Consider the following 25,042-nt stretch of genomic DNA (forward strand, 5'->3'; position numbering starts at 1 on the left):
TAATCTGCATAACATCTGTTTGGGCTATTAAAATTGTTTTGCTTATTTTGGTAGAAACCTGGTCACCGCATCCAAGCACTATATCCACCAGATGGAAAATGGTACGAAGCACAGCTGGACGCTTTCTTGAAGGGGGGTATGTTGCTGATTAACGGTTAATTTACACAACAGCGCGCCACATTAATAAAAGTTTTATTTCACAAAGTTTATAAGAAATAAGATTACTATAAAACTTTTGTTTGAATGCCATGGCACTGCATTTTTTAACCCTTCCAATTATAGTGGCAAAAATTGTCGATTGTGCTTCGGAATTTATGTTCAATTTTTATTAGCTTCAAACTATCTAAAACACTTTTGTTATAGATTTTATTTTTCCAACACGTTTAAAAATAGTACTATGCAAAAAACTTAATGCATTCCTACTTTGTACATTGCTAAAGCTATGTGAAGCTACAATCATTTCGAAGCTTGAAAAATGATGCTCTACCATGTTCCTTACTCTTACGAAACTATTACTTTGACCACCATTGGAGTCACTGTTGGAGCTGCTACCTTATTTATATGTGTAATCACTAAAATCTGAATCCGTCATCAATAATCATCAATAATGTCATCAACATAAGTAATTCTCTGTTTTTCAATTCTGGATGTACTTGCGAAAGCTATAATAGCACTAAATATTTTGAACATCAAAATGAAAAAATGTTTCTTTTTAGGTTTAAAAGTCCTAAGCAAAAATTTAAAATTGCTTCGTGAGTTTAAGGTAATTTTACAGAGAAATCTTTGGACAACACTGTCAATACTATAAAAAGTCTTAAAAATTGTTAGTTATGTTGTCAACGAATAATAAAATTAAGTTACTATGCAATTGCCATGAAATTCGCAACATGTACATATGGCGGTCATCCATTGATTTTGCCTAAATGCGCATGCAGCAGTGAAAGGGTTAATAAAATATTATGGAATCTTTAATTGAACTCCTATTCATTTAAACGCCCATCTATTAGACCTGCACTATAATAGCAAACGGTTAAAAATAGAACGCCACCGTTCAAGTGAACATTACTTCTTTTGAAAAACACATAAAAAAACTGTATAACACACAAACTAAGCTGTGAGTCAGTGATAACATATACACTGGGCGTTGAGCTTGCAAAATGCTACTGTTAACTGCTTATTCTAATGCTGTAGCATGTACAAGAAATTTTAGCCTCAAATAGTAGTACAGATTTCATCGTATTTGCTAAACCGTTCTTTCATATATGCCGAACTATCAAGACCGCTTAACAATAAAATTATTATCAGCCTGTTACAGTTATTAACTATTTCCATGGTGCTGCTTTCAAAGCTTTAACAAAAACGCTGTAAATCTTAGAAGTTAGAAAACTCCCTTCGATATGCATTGACAAAAGTATTAATTGCTATTGTTGTAACTGAGTCATTATTGGTAACAATTTGTCAACATTTTTCTTTCCATCATGTCCAAAATTGAATCCAAAGATCAAAGAATGTTGAAGTGGCAGTCAACTGGAAGTGGTTGTCAATTAAAGGGTGACACTCTAGTTTTCAACACTTCCAGAGTAGCACTCAAATGAACATGACCTTCAAATTAGGATTCTACCTTATGTCAATTCAGCTATATTTCAGAATGTTATAATATTGGAGTTTTGGGTCAAGGTTAAAATAGCAAGCATAACTTTGCAAATATTGACACAACAAGATTTTAGCTTTAAATGAGGCTCTGCTTTCATTATATTTGCAAATTACTAATGCATGAATTTAAAAAAGAACCCAAGGGTATATTTCTCTTTGTGTAGTAGCATCTAATCAAAAATGCATTGATTTTAGATAAGTGCAGAGTGACATACATGGATTATCAACACCAAAGAGTGATTTTTAGACATCAGGTTAAAGGCGGGTAATATTATGATATGATGAGGCTATAACATTATGATAAGGCTTTAAACTAACACAATGTACATGGGAACTACCCGTGATTATTTTGCTGTAGCTCTAATGCAGTGGAAAAAATAAAGGTGTCTAGCTTTTCAAGTATTTCAGTCAAATTCGTTGCCTACATAAACGCTGACAATAGTATTTGTGTTGTGCTGCTGTCAGGTTACAAATCATACGTAGCTCTCCTAGTCAGAGGCATTTAGGTATCTAGAGCAATCTAGGCATTAAGGTGCGTTTACACCAGGCCGATTTGTCGGAGTTGTTTCAACTCCGACGAAATCTGAGTTGGAACCGCTTCTAGTCTGTCTACGATTTGAAATACGTTTTTGCAGAGGCTTTTACACCGGACCAACTCCAACTCCGATTATACAAAATGGGTCACTATTTTAACCAATTAAATACAACATCGATACCTAATCCATTTTGAGCGCTTATCACCATAAACGGAAACGATAACCTTGCCATTGATTCATAGCACGCCCACACAGCTTCAACTTACCATAATTCTTATAGTAACAATAGTAATAATTTAGTTCGTCAAAAGTAATTTTTTTCAAGGATGGAACAAGACAACGACGATTTACTACTATGTTGTGCTGCAGCTGCAGCCGTTATAATTTTAGATGAAGTCGAAGAAAAACAGGTACGTGCGCATATTTTAATTTGGATATACATTGTATAGTCAATTATTTAAGCTATTCATATTGTTAACATTTAATTTAACAATATTGTTTACGGTTTTTCATCAATGTTTCAATTAACATAATTTTATTAATTGTCACTGTACCCGGTTAGACAAACCGTTAGAAAAAATATTGCTAATATTTATCGAAATATCACTATATCTTAGTAAATCCACCATTGCATTTCCCTCTGACAGTTTCTATATTCGACAGTACCCTAACAAGGCAATCTACTTTTAAACTACTTGGCTTTGTCATCAACCAGACCACATCTCATTCATGTCAAATAACATCATCTAACCTACGTTTATTTTATAACATTCGTCATCTTATGAACTTTGATATTGCCAAACTATATTACTATAATTTTATCCATTCTTATCTTATATATGGCCTACATGTGTTCTACCCTACAACACCTGTAAAATCTTTTAAAACCAAACTCAAACTACACCTACTATTCTCTGACCAATAATACCATTAACCATCTAGTCTTACCTATTTTAACATTATACGTTGGTTGTTTTCATAACTAGAAATTTGTTGTCATAGATATGCATAACTATTTTCACGGAGTTTTTTGTTTGTCCAATTTTTGTTTAAACAATACTTTTTGTTGTACATTGCTTTTTAGTTAGTTTACTAGCTGTGGTACCTTGTGGAAAACATATTGTAAAATATGACTATTGATTATCACAATAAAGGTTGCTCATATATATATATATATATTGCCTATTAATTTTCGGGAAAATCTTTCCTCGGTTTGTGACCCAAACCGACTTTTCACATGATTGTACTACTGCATGTTCTGTATATTTGTAGGAAGATTTGAGAAAGGGTAAACCATGGGTCGGTCCAATTACTGGATCACGTACCATACATGGTGCTTTTTATTCAACTGTGCCCAAGCTAATCGATGCTACTGGCGATGACAAGCTACCGTCCAACCGGGTTGGCACGTTCCAAAATTATTTCCGATTGTCTAAAGAAGAGTTTTGCTTAGTTTTATCGAAAGTGGAGCTAGAAATAAAGAAGCTAGATACCCACTATAGAGAAGCTATTACTGCCGAAGAAAGATTGATGGTAACACTGAGATATTTAGCTACCGGCTCTAGTTTAACTCAACTGCATTATGAATGGTATATCTCAGTTGCAAGCTTATCACAAATAATTTCCGAGACTTCAAGAGCAATATACAATTGTTTAAAAGATGACTTTATTAAAACTCCGTCTAGTGTGCAAGAATGGCTCAACATCTCGACTGATTTGGAAGAGAAATGGAATTTCCCAAATGCCATTGGTGCCCTTGACGGCAAACATGTGATGATGAACAAGCCTTGGCGTGCTGGGTCTGAGTACCATAACTACAAGGGACAGGAATCAATTATCTTGCTGGCTATGTGTGACGCCAATTACTCTTTTACGTATGTTGATGTTGGGGCACAAGGTCGAGCTTCAGATGGAGGTGTTTTTGAAGTCAGTACGCTGCAGGCATCATTGACCAGCAATAATATTAACGTACCGCCTGCCCGCTTGCTGCCAGGGTGTAAAGAACCTTTACCTTATGTAATACTAGCCGATGAGGCCTTTCCTTTAAAATCTCACTTGATGCGACCATACCCGAAAAGGGTTTTGACAGATGAGAGAAGAATTTTTAATTACCGGTTGTCACGGGTTAGAAGACTAATTGAAAACTCATTTGGAATTCTCTCTTCGACATGGCGAATTTTACTTCGTCGCATTGACCTTCAGCCAGATAAAACTAGAACCATTGTATTGGCTTGCTGCGCTCTGCACAATCTGATTCGTAGTTCTTGCCATCCTCCTGAAGGAACAGTGCCACCATTACCTCGAGAACCGTCTAATCTAGCAGACACTATACCTAGTGTTGAAGCTCGACCCGTTAGACCAACTGAAGCTGCTAAGATGGTTCGGGAACAGTATTGTGATTATCTCAACAAAGATGGAGCAGTCTGGTGGCAGAGAGGGTACGCATTGTTACAATGATACAGGTGAGCTTGATTTTAAAGCATTTTATAACTAGGCTGCTTGAAATTCATCTCTTGTGTTCTGACATTTCTCATCAGCAATTTGTGTGCAGGGATACAAATAATTGCAATAATTTCAAAATTTTTCACACGGTTCACCTGTAGTTTGGTGAGCATATTTAAGACTGTCTCTTGCAGTAGTGAATGAGAATTACCTATGTTTTAGATCTGTCAAGCAATGGTAACGCAGTCATGGATTGATGAGTTATTATATTCGATGTACATCAACCAACACTACAAGAGCTCATTTTTTATGGAAGCAATTACGGTGTTTGCCATCTACCGTACAGCAGTTAACATTTTGCTCAATGGTACAGACAGTTTGTAAAGTGCATGTTTATTGAATATTTGAGTCCTATTGATCTGTGTAAAAATATTATCACACACTTATGACATATACAGTGGTGTGCAAAATAAACTGGACCACGTTTCTAAAAAACTAAAAATCTCATTTACAAACTTTGTCATCCACTGTAAATATAGTCTGTAAACTATGGCGCCTTACAGTGCCTCGCCTTGCGCGTTCACAACTCGAGTTGATCAACTTGAGTTGCACAACTCGAGTTGTGAACGCGCAACACGACTTTTCAAAAGTAAGGTGCAATATACTGGTATTACGGTAGCATAACCGTAGATCTAGTTATATTAACAATGGTACATCAATAGGCACCCGTTAGCTAATAGAAATTAAACTGTATGTACTGTAAAACTAGAGCTAATAGCGAATTATTAGAATTATACTGTGCCGAGTTTGCAACTCGAGTTGTACAACTCGAGTTTGTAAATATAACTCGAGTTGTACAACTCGAGTTGCACAACTCGAGTTGCAAACTCGGCACAGTATAATTCTAATAATTCGCTATTAGCTCTAGTTTTACAGTACATACAGTTTAATTTCTATTAGCTAACGGGTGCCTATTGATGTACCATTGTTAATATAACTAGATCTACGGTTATGCTACCGTAATACCGATATATTGCACCTTACTTTTGAAAAGTCGCGTTGCGTGTTCACAACTCGAGTTGTGCAACTCGAGTTGTACAACTCGAGTTGTGAACGCGCAAGGCGAGGCACTGTAAGGCGCCATAGTAAACTTAGTCCATGGCCATAAATTATATGTTGAATTACTCCTATTTTTGTCCTTGTTTCACATATATAAACAAAGCAGCTGTTAGATTATATTTTTTAATAATTATGTAGGCTGAATTCTGATCATTTCAATTTTTTGAAATGTTGCAAATTAAAAAAATGAAATGTTCAGATTTTAGCCTACATAGTTATTTAAATACATAATTTTATAAACTGTTTGATTTACATATTTAAAATAAGGACAAAAAGGGATACATTCAATATATAATATATGGTTATGGACCAAATGAACAGTAGGTAACCATGTTGTACATGAGAAGTTTAGTATTCCCATAAAAAAGGTATATATATGCAGAAAATATAAGTTTATGATTATATGAAAACTTGTTAGTACTATAATATTAAATAGCTCGGATCAGTGTCCGCTTCGGTTGATTGGCCATATATAGGTGCCGGTGGTTGCTCTTGAAACCGAGCTTCATGAAGAATTTGTTGAATCTTCAACAATGTGGTCGAGGCTACTTGTTTATTTGAGATTTGGCGGAGCTGCTCAGCAATCATCTTGCCAGCATAGTCATACTCATCCAATTTTGGGTTCCTACTCTCCTGCACTGTCATCATAGTGTCTGTTATCGCTTTTAAGGTTTTAGCTCTGGTTTCTTCAGACTCCGCCCTCTTGCGCTTGAGCGACCGGGATGGCTGAACTGCAGTTTCAGGCGCACTATCACCATTCATTTCCTCGAGACTGGGAGACGAGGCAATTGGTACAGCTAACACTGCTGAATCGGATTTATTCATGTCAGCTTGACTGGCTGAGTCTGTGGGTGCTGAAAAAGATGACGAATATGAGTTAGTTGTCGATTTGTCATACAGTAGCGTGGGTATTGTTACATGTACCATGTACAAATAATAAAACTCTCTATATGAACTACGTACCTTCACTAGGCATCTCAATACTCGACTCAGTCTGATTGACATGCACCGTCGCTGCTAGAAACATTAGGCTGGTGTAGTATGGCCAAGAAGGTTGATAAGTATCTCCAGCCCCTGCACCTGACCTCTGGGAACTGATGACTTTTTTGTATTCTTTAAGCCAGTACGTGCGTAGCCCTTGATACTTGGCTTTGACAATTTGAACTAAAATGAGACAAAAAACTAAATAAATAATTAACACATTGAATTCTTGTGTAGGTAAACCAACGAGAGTGATCTCTAATAAAACCATCAGCATTGATGAAAATAGGTTGCAGTTTGACGAGGGTTCAAATAAAAGCGATCATTATTAAATTTGTTGTAATAAACAAACTATTAACATAAACATTAATAATTTTTAATTACTACATGTTTACTACCTTTGCTAGATCAGCTGTTTACACAATAGATAACACTACACTGCGCACTATTGCTAGACCTACTAACCTGTACTGTTCAGCGACTTGGCTAAATCCACATACTGTCCTTGAGCCCGTGAAAAATGCTCCGGATGCGTATGGTTCCATATGTAGAACCGTGGCTGTAACTCTGTGATTAACTGCTCAGAGCTCAGTGTTTTCAATGCTAATTTTAACTGATCTTTAGGAACAACGGAATAAACAGCCATGTTTTATGATTGCTACGATTGCTAATGATATTACCCGCGCAATTGCGAAGTTTTGCAATTTTACGAGATATGATTGGTCAATTTATTGTTTCACTCCGACAAGGACGGCCGTCAAAATCGGACCAACATAGTATGTAGCATTTCACCGATTTTGTGTCTTTGACGGAGACGATGCAGTTTTTACAACCGATTTGCCTTTTACACCAGGCCGATTTTGTCGGAGTTGAAACAACTCCGACAAATCGGCCTGGTGTAAACGCACCTTTAGTGGTTTCAATGAACACCAGCACAATGGTGTTTAACCACAGTGCTTGACCCCATAGGTCAAGTATTAATTAATGACTCAATAAATAGCTACCCAGTCAGGTCACACTGAGCTTAGCAGCAATCGTTCCGAACATTGGCCATTGAGGCTGCTTAATGATTGTTAATCCTGATCATTTCTCTAAGTTTTAAGCAAATAGAAATCCAAACTGCTCTATCGCATGCACACAAGTGGCACACTATTTAGTTTCATAATTAGCTGCTGAAGTAGTATATAGAGGTGGTCATCAAAATACCTTCTACAGTATATGTGTTTTTTGAATAACAATACATCGGTTAAGTATTATATTACTAAATGAGAAATGACACAAGCTAGCATTTATGTCCTTATTGTTCACTTGTATCTGAGAAACCGTCAATTCTGTTTTGACTTGCCGCACATAAACCAGCTTATTTAACTTTTGAATGGAGCTGAGCAATGATATGTGATTTACCAAAATCCATAGCTTATCGGATTTTTTATAAATGATAATTCACATTATTTACTATTTCAGTCAGCAGAAAACGGTAAAGTGCAGAGGAAATAGCAGAATTTGACAAGCACTGGACTGAAAAATCAGGCAAACTGCCAACAAGATCTATACGATATGCTATACACTCAATGCTGCCTAACAAAAGTGTTATGGTGATTCATCTCAGCCAACAACTTGCTAAAGAAAGCTGCAAGAAAAAATGCCTGCTGATTTTTTTATGTTGTTGAACCTTCTTACTATCATTGCGTTTTTTGTCAATAAATGTGCTCTTTTTGGAGCCTAAAAGAGGCCAACTCCGCAGTAATGCACTGGTATAGTTATTTTGTATCAAGCAGTCTTAGCTATTATTTTATGTACAGAAAATGTGCATAAAACAATGACTATGATTTATAATACAATACCGACAATAGATATTATCTGTTGTACTGCACTGTACACTATTATGTATTATTCAAGAAACAAGCTGTAATATGAATTTAATAATTTTTTTAAAGAAAATCAAATATAAGAAAATGTGCCGCAGTAGCCAGTCTACTGACAACTTACTATCAAACCGACAAGCCCAAAAAAATTACCTAGAACGCTGTGCATGACTAAAAATTCAGAAATTCACTACACAATGAGAAATATTTCTTTTTTGGGTCATTTTCCAAATTAAAGTGAATGTGTCTGAGTAAAACGTTTCATCAATTGCTTGACAGTTCAGGGCATTATTATTACTGGTAAAATGTGAATAATAGCACTTAGTATTACTATTGATCAATAAAACTACCCAAAGTCGAGAGATCTAAAGTTAGGAAAAATTTGGTGCCGTGCTGGGTTCAGCCCGACTGATCGTTGCTAACAATAAATTGCAGTCAAAAAAAAGTTTTTTGAAAAACGAAAATGCCTTCAGGATGGAATGTTATTGTAATTTTATTGGCTCTACATGTGTAATTAATAGTTTCCTTTGGTTCTACATAGACACAATGGGCTTGTTTGGAATCTAACCACTTTATGGTGTTGTGGTATCGTGACAGTCTTGCAACCTGACACTCCAGGTTCCATTCCCGAGCGGGGAAAATGTTTTTACTTAACTTTCTAAGAGTGGCTTAAAATGAATAGAAAGACATTGCTGTTATTGTATGTTAGATTGAGTAACTAAGTATGTTGTGCAAGTAACTCATATTATTACTGTAGGTAATATGCATAGCAAGGAAAAAAATGTGTGTGTTTCATTTTAACAATCACAGTAATGGAGATGTGTCCATGCATTGTTTCCAACTAACTTGTTTAAATTTTTGTATGCAGTGCAGCAGCGATATGTAACTGAATCAGAAACTATAACATAAAACATATTGATAAATAACGAATTACATTATCCGTTTAGTTTAGTGAGCAGAAAGTTATGCAGCCTAAAAAATTTTGAGAGTTCAAAAAGCAATGATTGGAAGATTTAGGCAAACTACCAACAATGTCAGAGTTGAATATTATTAAAAAAGTTTGGTGTTTGAAAATTATAGTAATGACTTACGCTCGAGCCCACAACTTACTCAATAAAGCTGCAAAATTAAACTGGCAGCAGGGTCTTCATGTTGCTGACACTTATGTAATATTGCATTAAACTTGATGTCTGAATAAATTTACTTCGTTTGGCGACTAAGCAACAACCATTCTATGGTACTTGACTAATTGAGTTTTTGGTATCAAGCATGGTGGCTGTTGCTGTTTATGTACATATTTACTGCATCCTACCTTAAATTTTACCATACTGTACAATAAGCAAGTTTTAACAACGATTAAATTATTTTGGAAAAAAACAAGTATACCAGGAAATGTGCAACAGAGGCCAGTTTGCCCACAACTCATGATTGCGCCAATAGTCACAAAATTTAGAAGATTCTATAGTAAAATGTTGTAAGTGTTTTTAGATAATTTTGTTACTTTTCTGACATGTCATAAGTCAGAGAAGTCATTATGCGTATAAGTTGCTAAAAGATAAGAAGGTTTAATGGCCTCTTAGCTAATGTGTGCAAGTTATGTTACCTTCTTAACATAGTACATAATCGATCATAGCCTTCTGAAGTATGTACACTGTATATGTCATAGGTACCTCTAGAACCTATATTTAAGTTAAATAGCTTTTTACATATGTACAAGGTATATCGCTATAAGATACAAGTTGTATAGTTTCATGCAACCTTCTGACTAGTATATAAATTATGTTTGTTAAGTAATAATACCAGATAAACAAGTTATAGCAACCTACTAAATGATATATAAATGGCAGCAACCTCTTAAATAATATACAATTCATAGCAGCCTCCTAACTGATATATAAATAGTAGCTACCAACTAAATGAAATTCAAATTATAGCAAACTCTTACGTGATCTACAAGTCATAGCAACATCCTAAATTCTATGTAGCCCATAGCAACCTCTGCAATGATATGTAAGTTATAGCAACCTCCTAAATGATATATAAATATCAGCAGCCTCCTAATTAATATATAATTCATAGCAGCCTCCTAACTGATATGTAAATAGTACTGTAACTACTAACTATATGAAATTCAAATTATAGCAAACTCTTAGGTGATCTATAAGTGATAGCAGCATCCTAAATTATATGTAACTCATAGCAACCTCTGCAATGATATGTAAGTTATAGCAACCTCCTAAGCGATATATAAATATCAGCAGCCTCCTAATTAATATATAATTCATAGCAGCCTCCTAACTGATATATAAATAATAGCTATCAACTACGGAAAATTCAAATTATAGCAAGGTCTTAGGTGATCTATGAGTGATAGCATCATCCTAAATTATATGTAACTTATAGCAGCCTCTGCAATGATATGTAAGTTATAGCAACCTCCTAAATGATATATAAATATCAGCAGCCTCTTAATTAATATATAATCCATTGCAGCCTCCTAACTGATATATAAATAGTACTGTAGCTACCAACTATATGAAATTTAAATTATAGCAAACTCTTAGGTGATCTATAAGTGATAGCAGCATCCTAAATTATATGTAACCCATATCAGCCTCTGCAATGATATGTAAGTTATAGCAACCTCCTGAATGATATATAAATAGCAGCAGCCTCCTAATTAATACATACTTCATAGCAGCCTCCTAACTGATATATAAATAGTACTGTAGCTACCATCTATATGAAATTCAAATTATAGCAGACTCTTAGTTGATCTATAAGTGATAGCAACATCCCAAATTATATGTAACCCATGGCACCTCTGTAATGATATATAAGTTATAGCAACCTCCTAAATGATGTAAAAATAGCAGCAGCCTCCTAATTAATATATAATTCATAGTGGCCTACTAACTGATATATAAATAATAGCTATCAACTATGGAAAACTCAAATTATAGCAAGGTCTTAGGTGATCTATAAGTGATAGCAACATCCTAAATTATATGTAACTCATAGCACCCTCTGCAATGATATGTAAGTTATAGCAACCTCCTAAGCAATATATAAATATCAGCAGCCTCCTAATTAACATATAATCCATAGCAGCCTCCTAACTGATATATAAATAATAGCTATCAACTATGGAAAATTCAAATTATAGCAAGGTGTTAGGTGATCTATAAGTGATAGCATCATCCTAAATTATATGTAACTCATAGCAGCCTCTGCATTGATATGTAAGTTATAGCAACCTCTTAAATGATATATAAGTATCAGCAGCCTCCTAATTAATATATAATCCATAGCAGCCTCCTAACTGATATATAAATAATAGCTATCAACTATGGAAAATTCAAATTATAGCAAGGTCTTAGGTGATCTATAAGATATAGCAACATCCTAAATTATATGTAACTCATAGCAGCCTCTGCAATGATATGTAAGTTATAGCAACCTCCTAAATGATATATAAATATCAGCAGCCTCTTAATTAATATATAATCCATAGCAGCCTCCTAACTGATATATAAATAATAGCTATCAACTATGGAAAATTCAAATTATAGCAAGGTCTTAGGTGATCTATAAGATATAGCAACATCCTAAATTATATGTAACTCATAGCAGCCTCTGCAATGATATGTAAGTTATAGCAACCTCCTAAATGATATATAAATATCAGCAGCCTCCTAATTAATATATAATCCATAGCAGCCTCCTAACTGATATATAAATAATAGCTATCAACTATGGAAAATTCAAATTATAGCAAGGTCTTACGTGATCTACATATAAGTGATAGCAGCATCCTAAATTATATGTAACTCATAGCAGCCTCTGCAATGATATGTAAGTTATAGCAACCTCCAAAACAATTTATAAATAGCAGCAGCCTCCTAAATAATATATAACTTATAGCAGCCTCCTCACGGATATATAGATAATTGCTACCAACTATGTGAAATTTAAATCATAGCAATTTCTCAAGTGATTTATAAGTTATAGCAACATACTTTATTATATGTAAATCAGAGCAGTCTCTCAAAGAAACAAGTTATAGCAAACTCCTAAATGATATAATTTACGACATCTTACTAAAGGGTATGTAAGCTATGCCATGCTATGTAATGTTTCCATTGTAACTATTACATAAGTTACAATGGTAACATTCTAATTTATGTGTAATTTGTAGCAATCTCCTAGCTGGCAGTCATTATTTTTGCTTACTCATTGAGGTATGAATTAATTTACCTTCAAATTGATATGTAATTTACAACAACCATCTAGACATTCTCCAAGTTTTGACAGTTTTTCTAGTATGCATATATACAAAGTATGATAAGGCAATAAATATATATTGTATGATACCATATTCTCCTTAAATTTTCATAAAAATATATAATAATTAGGAGGCGAATAAATATATATATATCTACAATGTAGATAAATTAGACCATATAGGAGGCTTACCCATATATATTTGCGTTAACTCCTAATCCCTTATATTCCGAAACCTCCTAACTGGTATATATTTATTCAACTCCTAACTCTGAAATATGGGTATATATATATATATATATATATATATACATAGTATAGTATATATATATATAGTATAGTATATATATATATAGTATAGTATATATATGCTATACTATGTATAGTATATATATACTATATATATACATATAGTATATATATAGCATATAGTATATATATATACTATATGTATATATATAGTATTATGACTATATAATATAGATATAATATATTTATTATATATAAAATATCAATAATATATATTATATAAATTTCTCAAAGTATGTCGTTTATATGTCGGTTTTCCAGCTATAGATCTTAAAATCTTGAGAGATATATTCCGTACTGAAGTGGATTCGATCTCGGTCCAAACCGTTCACAAGTCTTACGCCTAGTCCACTGGACTGTAAAAATAATATTGCTAGCCTTTCAATATAAGGCATTATATCAGAGCAATACCTAACTGCTTTACGTATGACCCGGGTCATAGCATAACGTCACGAGAAGCTGTTCGCTCACATTATTAAACTGCCTAATAGCAAAACTCTCACTACTTCTCATTGTTTATAAGACAAAAAACTTTTCTCATGATATGTAGTTTGACAGTTAGAATGGCAAATGTTGTTATATGTTAAATACAAATCAATTTTCTGTCCAAATACTCTTCTATTACACGGGCAACGCCGAGTGGCACAGCTAGTATATATATATAAATATATTGTACTTGAAGTGGTACTACCAGTGTAGGAGTACCCCTCTCAAGGTAATATCCCTTTACAACAGCATTTCTCTTAGAGTGGCATTGCTTGTAGTGTAGTCGAATGAACTTATGTGGTAGTTCACTTAAACACCGTTGACAGAAATGTGACGCATTTGTTTTTTTCATCTTGTTTTATATCATGCAGATTTTAGTGTGGACAGTTCTTGGAATTGGTGCCAGTTTCACTCTGATATTTCATATGGGGACCAAGGAGGTTCTGCGAGACCATGATGAGCTCAACTGGATTGCTTTACGGTCGTCAAGGCTGATCCGAAATATTGTTGGCTGGCTCAAATCTCCCCAGTTCTATTGTGTGGGTAACCTTTTCTTAAAGATGAATTCCCATAACATTTTAGTGGATTTTATCAGAAATTAGAGGTATTTTTTTAACATTGGCAATCGTTTTTGTTGTTTAAGTGATCTGACTGCCAGGACATTTCAAAAATCAAATCGACAAAATTTAATGGCAATTGAAATGCTCAGAGGAATAATACATGAAAAATGATGTTCCTAGTTATTATCATCACGCTAGTTTATATCAGTTATTGTGTTCAAGCTGCAGTGTTACGGATCATTATTCTTTTGGTCTCTTTGCAATAATTGGCATCTAATCGCACATTCGCTTGATCTGAGCGTTTTAACCGCATTCAAGTTTGATCTATTTTAATTTTGAAACGTACTGGCAGTCAGATTCCCTCAAACATTCAAAAGCAAATGATAAAAGTAGAATCAATTAATATTCTGTGTATGATCATGTTTAAGGCAAGCGGTTTTGGGAACTTTATTCCTGTTGTCCATCTTTTTAAAATTCTTTTTTAAGTACATACTATGCAAAACTGGACTGAAGCCTGTAGCATGTGTCAAAGCCTGTTTGATAATGAACATTATTACCAATAATATTTGGTCACCTTACTTCTGCATCTTGTCGTGTGGAAGAAGACGTAACACCAACAAAGTCTTGAGGTTTTGTTAAACCAATTACAATGTAGTTGATTTTATCTTAACTTCTAGGAGTTATTTCCTGAAATTTCTCAAATATTTTGATATGCTTGTGCATGAACAGTGACACAGGTAAAGGTCAAACAAAGTGTTTTTGTCATCGCTTTTTAATTTGCTGCCAACTTATCTAGTTAAAATGTGGCTAATCCCAACACTGGGAACCTACCACTACATGTGTGTATGTATATGTGTAACTTTTTAAATTCTACATGTACTATAACTATTGCTAAGTAACATACACATACTATACATATATTATAACTATAAGTAAGTCATGAACAAAATTGTTTCAGTACATGTCAAAAACAAATATAAGAAGACAAAAAATGGAAATTATTAAGTAAGTTGAACAAAAGTGTTTGAAAGATTAATAATCTATTGGTATTGTGACAGGTTGTAATGACAAAAAGTTACCTCTTGATTGTTCTTTTCGGTATTCTCTCTAAATTAGTCTGGTTTTAGCAAAAACTGCTTTTATATTGACTGCAGTTGTTAGGGACTCCTAACCAGCATCAACTCTGTTAATTTTTTTGCGCAATAATTTAATTCGATTGTTTATAAATATGATGAGAATTATATTGTTAATATTTGTCAAATTGTTGTTTTGTTTTATCAAACATATTTAAAGTATACAAAACTGTAACAACAAGCAACTTATTTGTTGTTCTTTAAGTATGTAAAACTTTTTTATATTTTTGCTATATATGCTTACACTAACCAAATGGCCGGCGTTGCACAGGTATTAAAACAGATTATAAGCAGCTAAAAAAGTCAAAAGTCCTTACAATATGTAGCTTTGACTATATGAAGCTACTAAAGTTTTTGTAACACATCCTGTTTAATTCCATTATGTATGAAACCGTTGTAGACTTAGTTTTTATATTATTTAGGTGGGGACGCTGTATATAGCCACCAGACTTATGATCAATATTCTACAAGTCTACATTGCCTTTTATATTACTAAAACCCTGAGACTACCCACTGTGAGTATTTACTAGTAACTTCCATAAAATGGAGCTGCTTATTGAATAATGATATAACTAATAAAGATTTGAGTTAGTTTCTAATAGCTTTGCTGATTGGCTAAGACTAGTTACATCTGGCCTATACCCTCACCCGTAATAAACTCGCATGCTAGACCCGTCTTGCTGTCTGATACTTATCACAGTTGTAGACTAGCTCTGACTAGACATGGTAACACCCTTGAGAGCTTTAAACAAATCTTGACACCTTGAGGATGTAAAAAGCTTATGGTTTTTTATTGGGTTAGATCTAGTCATGCACCCAATAAAAGCTCTAATTTAAAATGGTCTTTGCTGATAAGTTATATGTTTGCATGCCTGTAAATAAATAAATGTTTTCCTACCTACTGGTAAGCTATGAAATTATTTGCCACAGGTTACCAAAGTTTTATATGCATTCAAATAAATTATCTGTTTTTACGCCAGCAGGCTGATCACAAGTTTATCTTTTAGCAGGTAGACTGTAAGTTTTTTTCCTTGGGTTAATCACATACTTTTGTTTGCTTGTAGTTTTTTCTGTATATAAATTGATTGTATCTCTGCTATAGCCACAGTTACACAATAGACTTCTATAGCTATAATATAACGTAGACTTCTATTGCTATAGTTATGATATAAACTTCTATTGCTATGATTATGCTATAGATTTCTGTGTGTGACTATCTTATAAATTGTTGTCAGCTAGTAGGCTCTTGGGTTTTATATTCACAGCCTATATATGAATTTTTTTGCCTGTAAGTAGAATACATCGTGTAAATTTTCAATAACATTGTTGAAAGCCAAGGCATCCCACATGCAAGTCTAACATGCAGTCAAAAAAACTTAAAAACTGACCAGTGACAATACATGTACATTATTTGAAGCTGTTAGTAGGTGATAACACAAGTGCCTGTTTTTGTTATGTAGACTGTCAACTCTTTATGTTACATGAAAATGATTGCCGTAATCTTTCGAGTGAAAAGGATGAAATTAGGAGGAACCATACCCTAGGATATCAATAGACTAATTTGCATTTCATATTGCAGGTCTATATAGCCATAGTTCCTCTAGTCATGTGCGTTACTGGTTTTATCACTACCTACCCTGGCAGATTTCTCAGTCTCCATCTTGGAAAAAAGGTGGGTTATTATTCAGTAAAACCTGCTGGTAAAGAGAATTAAGCTCCTTTTATTTAGTATTTTGTGTCATCTCTAAAGCCTGGTTTTCAAATACGCCGCAAGCACCGGCAACAGCACCACGAGGATATTAGTGGTGAAATGTGAACCTAGGCACCGAGTACCGTAAAAGGAATGCAAGAGTTCAGCGCTGTTCAACATTTGCGAACAACCGCTGGCAAAACTTCTCCAGAATGCATTGTCCAAGTGAAAGTCAGCCCTACTGAGACGTCATGGCTAGCGGCCATTTTTATGCGATCACCAGCGACGCAGCTTTATGCGAACATTAGGCGCCGAACCTAGTGCCGCAAGAGTTTTGCTGTGCGAGATTACCGCCAGGGTTTCGCATTCAATATGGAAACCAGGCTTTAGGCTTCATCTGTCTATTTACTTATTTATGGCTTAGAACATATATTATAGTAACTACTACACTTGCCAGTCGCGTCCACTGACAAAGATAGTGATGAATAATCAGAATAATATAGAATTGTTTTATGAAGCTGAGTGGTGTAATAGTAGTGAGTTTACTTGTTAATCTGATGCCCCAAGCTCAACTCTTGTGTGAGATGATCTTTTTTCCTAACGTTCTTACCGTGGCTTTGGACAGTTGGATGAAAGGGCACTACTCTTATTATAACAAGAATTAAGTCCACTGTATAAGATGTTAATCATTTATTGAAGGAACTACCTTTTAGCAGATAAATTTAACTTATTAAATTATTCCTGAATTGAATTATATTAAGAGTCCTGTTGGTTTCCACACATGATTCTAAGTCTTTTCATCAAATAAAATAGGCTCATCCCAACATCGCATAGGTGCCTATGCTATCTGAAGGTTATTCAAGCAAACATTATGTTAAAGCTAGCGAGTTCTATAAGCTCAACATGATTATAATATTAGTGGTTCAATGCAGAAGTGTTGAATACTTAAAAGAATACAGCTATATAAGTTTAGACTGCTGTTCTGCCATCTCATGGAAATATAAGTATTTTGATTAAATTGTTCATAACGATTCACGAATGGTTGCAAGGAAACTAAAGTGCATATCATTAAATTTATAATTTGAACACTTACCTGGCAGAAAAAGGGAGAAACTTGCTGATATTTCATTTATGTTTTTGCAGCAGTTGATAATACTGAAGTGATAGTAACTTTGACAGCATTAAACTAGCATCACTCTAGAAATTCCTCTCAGCTGATGGTCTTTAAACAATAACTCGATTGCTTATATATATATGATATATATCATATTTATATATATCTATATATATATAAATATCATATATATCATATATATATATATATAAGTATCATATATATCATATATATATATAAATATCATATATATCATATATATATAAGTATCATATATATCATATATATATAAGTATCATATATATCATAAATATATATAAATATCATATATATATATATATATATATAAGTATCATATATATCATATATATATCATATATATATATGTATATATATATAAATATCATATATATCAAATATATATAAATATCATATTTATCATATATATATATAAATATCATATATATCATATAAATATATAGGTATCATATATATCATATATATATATACATATCATATATATCATATATATATATATATATATAAGTATCATATATATCATATATATATATAAATATCATATATATCATATATATAAGTATCATATATATCATATATATATATATATATATACAAATATCATATATATCATATATAAGTATCATATATATATATAAATATATATATATATAAATATATATCATATATATAAGTATCATATATATCATATATATAAATATCATATATATCATATATATATAAATATCATATATATCATATATATCATTTATATACATATGATATATATATCATATCATATATATACATTCGATATATATATATATATATATACATATAGATATAAATATATATATAAATATATTTATATATATATATATGATATATATCATTTAATATATATGATATGATATATATGATATATATCATATATATACATATGATATTGATATCATATATACATTTGTATATATCATATATATATATATATATACATATCATATATATATATACATATCATACCATATATATATATATATATATATATATATATATATATATATATATATATATATATATATATATATATATATATATATATGTATATATATATATAGATATATATATATATATATATATATATATATATATATATATACAGTGAAACTCGGATAACTCAAACTTCAAGGGACCGAGCAAAAGTGTTCGAATTATCAGAGCGTTCAAGTTATCAGAGCACTGTCACAAGTCCATGTATTTACTTATTTATTAGTAGATACATGTACATATACAAACTATAATATAAATCAAAAGCACAAATGGCTTGTTTCAAATTAAATGCTTCTAATGTAAAGTTTAAAACGTTTTTATCAAAAAAGTATAGAGATTTTTCTATCACTTGAGATTGGTTTGTTGTTTGAGGTGATGTTATTGCCAGGACGTTTTTTAGATTGACATTGGCAAAACTTGATCGTTGCTGAAATGCTCAAAAGAAAAGACATCTTTTTCTTTTGAGCGTTTTACCCACGATCAATTTTGCGGATTTTTCTTGAAGTTTATGCAAAGATTACCTTACTTTACCTGGGATTCGTTAAGAGCAACACTCCGAGGCAGTTCAATTAAAAGTTTTACGAGGTTTCACGGTACATTGTATATCACTCACGCTTTTTGAATGTATACTAATTGAATGTACACACGTATTTTGTGTTTAGGTCAAACGATGAATAGTTTTTTTTAGCTAAGACAACGTATACGTTTAATCACAACAATTTTTAAGACGTTTTAAACATTCAACATTCCGACGTTGATTCAACACGGAATCAACGTCGGAAAACTATTCATCACGGGCTAGCCGGGTCACGCACTTAAGGATTTTCGCCACGCAAATACAAAACAAAAACAACATGCTGTTTTTGTTTTGTATGTGCGTGGCGAAAATCCTTGCGCGCGTTACCTGGCTAGCCCGTGCTGTTCATCGTATAGCAGTGTAAATCAAATTTCACCAAACCTTTAGAAAAGTCGTTGACAAAAATATTTTGCCGATGGAGGTAATAACGACGCTTATGAATTACGAAAAGTTGAGGTTTACCTCTATGGCTTGGAATAAAGTGATTTTCTAAAGCGATAGCAACCGTTTCGGTAGCCGTTGGGCAAAAAACAGTTCGAATTAACAGTGTTGAATTCGAGTTATATAGAGCCATTTATCATTGCGTGGGAACGGACCAAGCAAATCCATTCGAGTTAACCATGTGTTCGCTATATCCGAGGGCAAGTTATCCATGTTTCACTGTATATATATATATATATATATATATATATATAAAATACATATCATGTACATATATATACATATCATCTACATCCATACATGTATATGAGCGATTGAACCCCTTTTGAGGCTACTAAGATTTTCATGTAGTAATATATAAATATATTTTAATCTTGTTGCTGAAACAGAACTGAAATTGTGTCATTAAGAATCTTTTTAGATTATTTGAGGTACATTTATGGAATCCGAAATGCCCTAATTTGTTGAATAAACTGCCCTTTGTCAGATAGCACTTACAGTACTTATAAAATCAATGATCTGCAGTTTGCAAACTGAAATCGCTGAATTTTTGTACTTAGGTTGTATACATTATCGGTCTTCTTTCCATGGCTGGATCCTGTGTTTGGTTGCATCTTCTTGATGAAGGAACCGCAAGTCTTATTTTCCAACTGCTTGGTGCAACTGCCCTGGTTGGAATAGCGGAGTCAACACTCCTCATGCTCTCTCTGACTCTTACTGCTGACCTAATTCAGCTAGACAAGGTATATCATAGTTCTCAGGTTTATAATCAGCCACTCTTTAACCTGCAACCAACATATTCTGTCTTCCAAGTTTTCTTCGCTTTAATCAATCCCTGTTTCCAAACTACCTTCCCTTATATTATAGAGTTTCCTCCCATTCCATTTTTTGCCTTCTGTTCAACTTCCTCTATCCATTCTTATTACCAGTGTCTGTCACTATAGTGGATGGCATTTGGTTAAAATACAGCGTTGCCTGTCTCTAAAACTCAGTGATTATAGTACAGTGTTGTATGTCTCTAGAACTCAGTGATTATAGTGCAGTGTTGTATGTTTCTAGAACTCAGTGATTATAGTACAGGGTTGTATGTCTCTAGAACTCAGTGATTATAGTACAGTGTTGTATGTCTCTAAAACTCAGTGATTATAGTACAGTGTTGTATGTCTCTAGAACTCAGTGATTATAGTACAGTGTTGTATGTCTCTATTACTCAGTGATTATAGTACAGTGTTGTATGTCTCTAGAACTCAGTGATTATAGTACAGTGTTGTATGTCTCTAGAACTCAGTGATTATAGTACAGTGTTGTATGTCTCTAGAACTCAGTGATTATAGTACAGTGTTGTATATCTCTAGAACTCAGTGATTATAGTACAGTGTTGTATATCTCTACAACTCAATGCTTAGATAACAGTATTGTGCGTATAGCTGACAGCACCACAACTCAATAATTTTAGGAGAGTGCTGCATTTGTCTATGGCTCGATGGATGTTGCTGACAAGATATTATCCGGCATATCTGTTTTCATAATCCAGATTATTTATCCACACGCCCCTTCGTAAGTAGATAAGCCAAATAGAATTTTCTTTAATGAATGTGCTCATGCGACGTGTCATAACTAGACATGCTCATAATCGGTATCATGTATTATATCGGCGTACTCACTCTCTGCATCTTAAATAAATGTACTCATCTCAGGTATCATAAGTAGATATATTCATCTTCTGTATTATAAGTAGATATACTTACCTCTATTACCTTAAATATATGTAGCCATCTCTTGTATCACCAACAGATAAACTCACTTTCTGCATCTTAAATAACTATACTCATCTCTGTATCATCGATAGATGTACTCACATTTGTATCATCAAAAGATGTACTCTTTACTATATCAAACACACAAGCTTGTGAGGCTACCAGCGCGTGAAGATTTGTTCCCTTTTAACATTGATGACTAACTGAACTCTTTGTATTTTACTCTCTTAGAAGCCTCAGCCTGTCATTGTACTAAATTTTCTTACATATACACACTGTCTTTTTCTGCACTCTCTTTCCTCATGAAATTTTAGTTAGGTTACTTTTAGACATGTTTGAACAATTATACACTTGAACCGTGTCTACCAACACATACTGTACCATCAGCAGCCATATGTTGCTTCCATAATATCACGGAGCCCTGACTTCTGTGCTACATGCTATGCATGAAAGTGTATGTAACACATATGCTATATGTATTGTTGATTGCTATATTTAGCACCAAAGCTACACTATATGCAATGATGATAGCTATAAGTAACGTTGATGCTATATGTATTGTTGATAGGTAAATGTAGCACATATGCTATATGTATTGTTGATTGTTAAATGCAGCACAAATGCTATATGCAATGTTGATAGCTTTATGTATATGTTCAGTTGCTAGCTATATGTAGCACTGTTTTTATATATATATGTTTTACTAATGTTATATGTAGCACTGTTGCTCTATGTTTTGTTGTTAGCTATATGTAGGACAGTTATATGTTTTGTTGTTAGCTATATGTTGCGCTGATGCTATATGTATTGTTGATAGTTATCTGTAAAGCTGATGCTATATTCATTGTTGGTAGCTACATGTAGCATTGATGCTATATGCTTTGTTGATAGCTATATGTAGCACTGTTGCTACACGTATATGCGTTTTTAACATTTGTATATTTATGCATATATCACATGTGCTGTGTTTTGTTGATGACCATATGTCGTACACATGGCATATGCATTGCTGGTAGTTATATGTAGCACACATATTATATGTATTGCTGATAGCTATATATAGCACAGTCGCGATATCTTTTGTTTATAGATATTTATGTCACTAGCATTTATTGGTATCAGATGAAAGTCAACTAACAGCGAAGAATTCTTTGCAGCAGTGGGGGTGTTCATAAGCCTATAGACTGCATTAATCTCAGTTCTCCAAACCTGTATATACTGGGTAGCTTTATAACACATTTGCCTTTGCTCTAAATGGCATGGGTAGTTTTGTACAGTATCCTTGCTCTCAATAACATAAAGTTTATAGATTATTTCAAACCCTTAGCTTCTGCTCTCTACTGCAGGCGTGAGTTCTACAGATATATAGTGGCTGTCATACCTCTTGTCCTGTCATTCATCTCGCTCCTAGCTTTACCATTCGTCAAAAGCAAGAAATTAGCGGAAGCAGAGAAGCAAAGTGTATATGACACATTGCATAGGAGCAGCAAGTGGACGACTTATGGTACAATGAAAGAAGAAATGTTTGACCATTTCTCAACCACACTTACAGAGACAGTGGACGGTTCATATGGCATGAGCTCGAGCCTGCATCTGAGCAGAGACTTGGGCTCATCAAATATTCTGACGGGTCAATCAGACTCTCTTGATGATTATTAGCAAGACCCGTTGTAGCCAAAGAAAATTTAAAGTACATCAACAGGCTCTTGTCACATTGATGACAAGTTGACAAAATTTTTATGTTTTTTGATATTTATGGAAAATGAAAAATGTACGGGAGTATATTGTGAGAAAACTGCCAATTTGGCTAGACAAGCATTTCTTAATTGCTTTTTATAATTTCTTACATAAGTATAAACTATAAATGTAACAATTTTACTGGAAATTTTCAATAGCAAGCCTTCCTTCAGTAACTTTCTAATGTAGTTCTGCTTGCCTTAATGAAATGGGGAGCGTGAAAGGAAAACTAATTAATATAACCAAAAGATTAAAGATGGTAAATATCAACTCATCTGGTGACAAACATAACATTGCAGTAGATTTTTGCTGTATAGAGCATATTTTTTAAAACGAAGCATTGAAGTGCATGTTTTGCTTGTGTCTGTTTTTATTACTAGATTTGTATTTCGTCTACTTACATGCACTTGTCACATAAATGTTGGAGTTGCAACACCATTGCGACAGGTGTAGATAATTAAGTTCAGCTGAGTGTGTACACACTTGTGGGGCCATACCACCATCGTAGCCTATCTACCTCATACATTAAAAAGGTTATGAGTCATTCAATAGCTTTCAGCGATCAAGACTCACCAATCAAAGGGCAAGCCATCTTAGACCATTGCACATCGTTTGAATACCAGACTCCAACCACAACGTAACAAAATTGATGTGATCGGTTCAAAATGCTAAAGGGAAACACTTAATCTTCGCTATAATAAAGTTGATGTATGTGGCTATTCTTAAAAGAAAAAAGCTTCTTTCCCATGCGAATAAAACTTGAATATTCAGCTAAGCCGACAGACACACTACCATCTGCACCACTCCACCACCATATGCACTATAAAATAATAATTGTGCATATAGTTATTCTCCTGACGATCTCTCACAAGGCATTCCTGTTTATAGAAAATTAAGTAGAGAGATACAGGAGTTTCATTTGCTAGCTAGTTACCTAGTCTGCCTAACTAGCTAATCCTCTACAAAAAGTGGTGTCTGCTACCGTAAGATATCTATTTAACTGTCCCTGTCAAGCCAATGACAGTTCTGCACATTGTTAATACAGACAGTCGTTGCGGGGCTTCCTTGACTGATGCGCGTGATAAAATTTGCAAAAGTTGCTGAAACCTTCTTTACATAGTATTCACGTTATAGGTTATTATGTCATTAAGCAAGTGTTGAACTTAACTCAGAACTTAACTCTGTTGAGAGAGGTTCTCAACTAATGATTGGCTCAGAATAATGCTTTACAATCAATAGAAAAACAACTAACACAGGAAAATTACATCACATTAAAAACAATGTATCTTT

The 25,042-nt window shown here is 33.4% G+C and overlaps 1 protein-coding gene across 1 annotated transcript in view; it reads left to right on the top strand.

The window, feature by feature from the left end:
- The window catches only part of LOC137387268 (major facilitator superfamily domain-containing protein 12-like), a 43,234-nt gene extending 19,044 nt beyond the window's left edge, over nucleotides 1-24,190 (top strand). The window contains exons 7-12 of the mRNA XM_068073615.1: nucleotides 14,047-14,214; nucleotides 15,791-15,883; nucleotides 16,948-17,040; nucleotides 20,819-21,001; nucleotides 21,715-21,815; nucleotides 23,362-24,190. Of these exons, the coding sequence (XP_067929716.1) occupies nucleotides 14,047-14,214; nucleotides 15,791-15,883; nucleotides 16,948-17,040; nucleotides 20,819-21,001; nucleotides 21,715-21,815; nucleotides 23,362-23,674 (951 nt within the window). The 3' untranslated portion in view covers nucleotides 23,675-24,190. The remainder of the gene's footprint in view (nucleotides 1-14,046; nucleotides 14,215-15,790; nucleotides 15,884-16,947; nucleotides 17,041-20,818; nucleotides 21,002-21,714; nucleotides 21,816-23,361) is intronic.
- The last annotated feature ends 852 nt before the right edge of the window (nucleotides 24,191-25,042 follow it).

The sequence above is a fragment of the Watersipora subatra genome, chromosome 2, assembly GCF_963576615.1.
Source record: "Watersipora subatra chromosome 2, tzWatSuba1.1, whole genome shotgun sequence".
Classification (NCBI taxonomy): Eukaryota; Metazoa; Bryozoa; class Gymnolaemata; order Cheilostomatida; family Watersiporidae; genus Watersipora; species Watersipora subatra.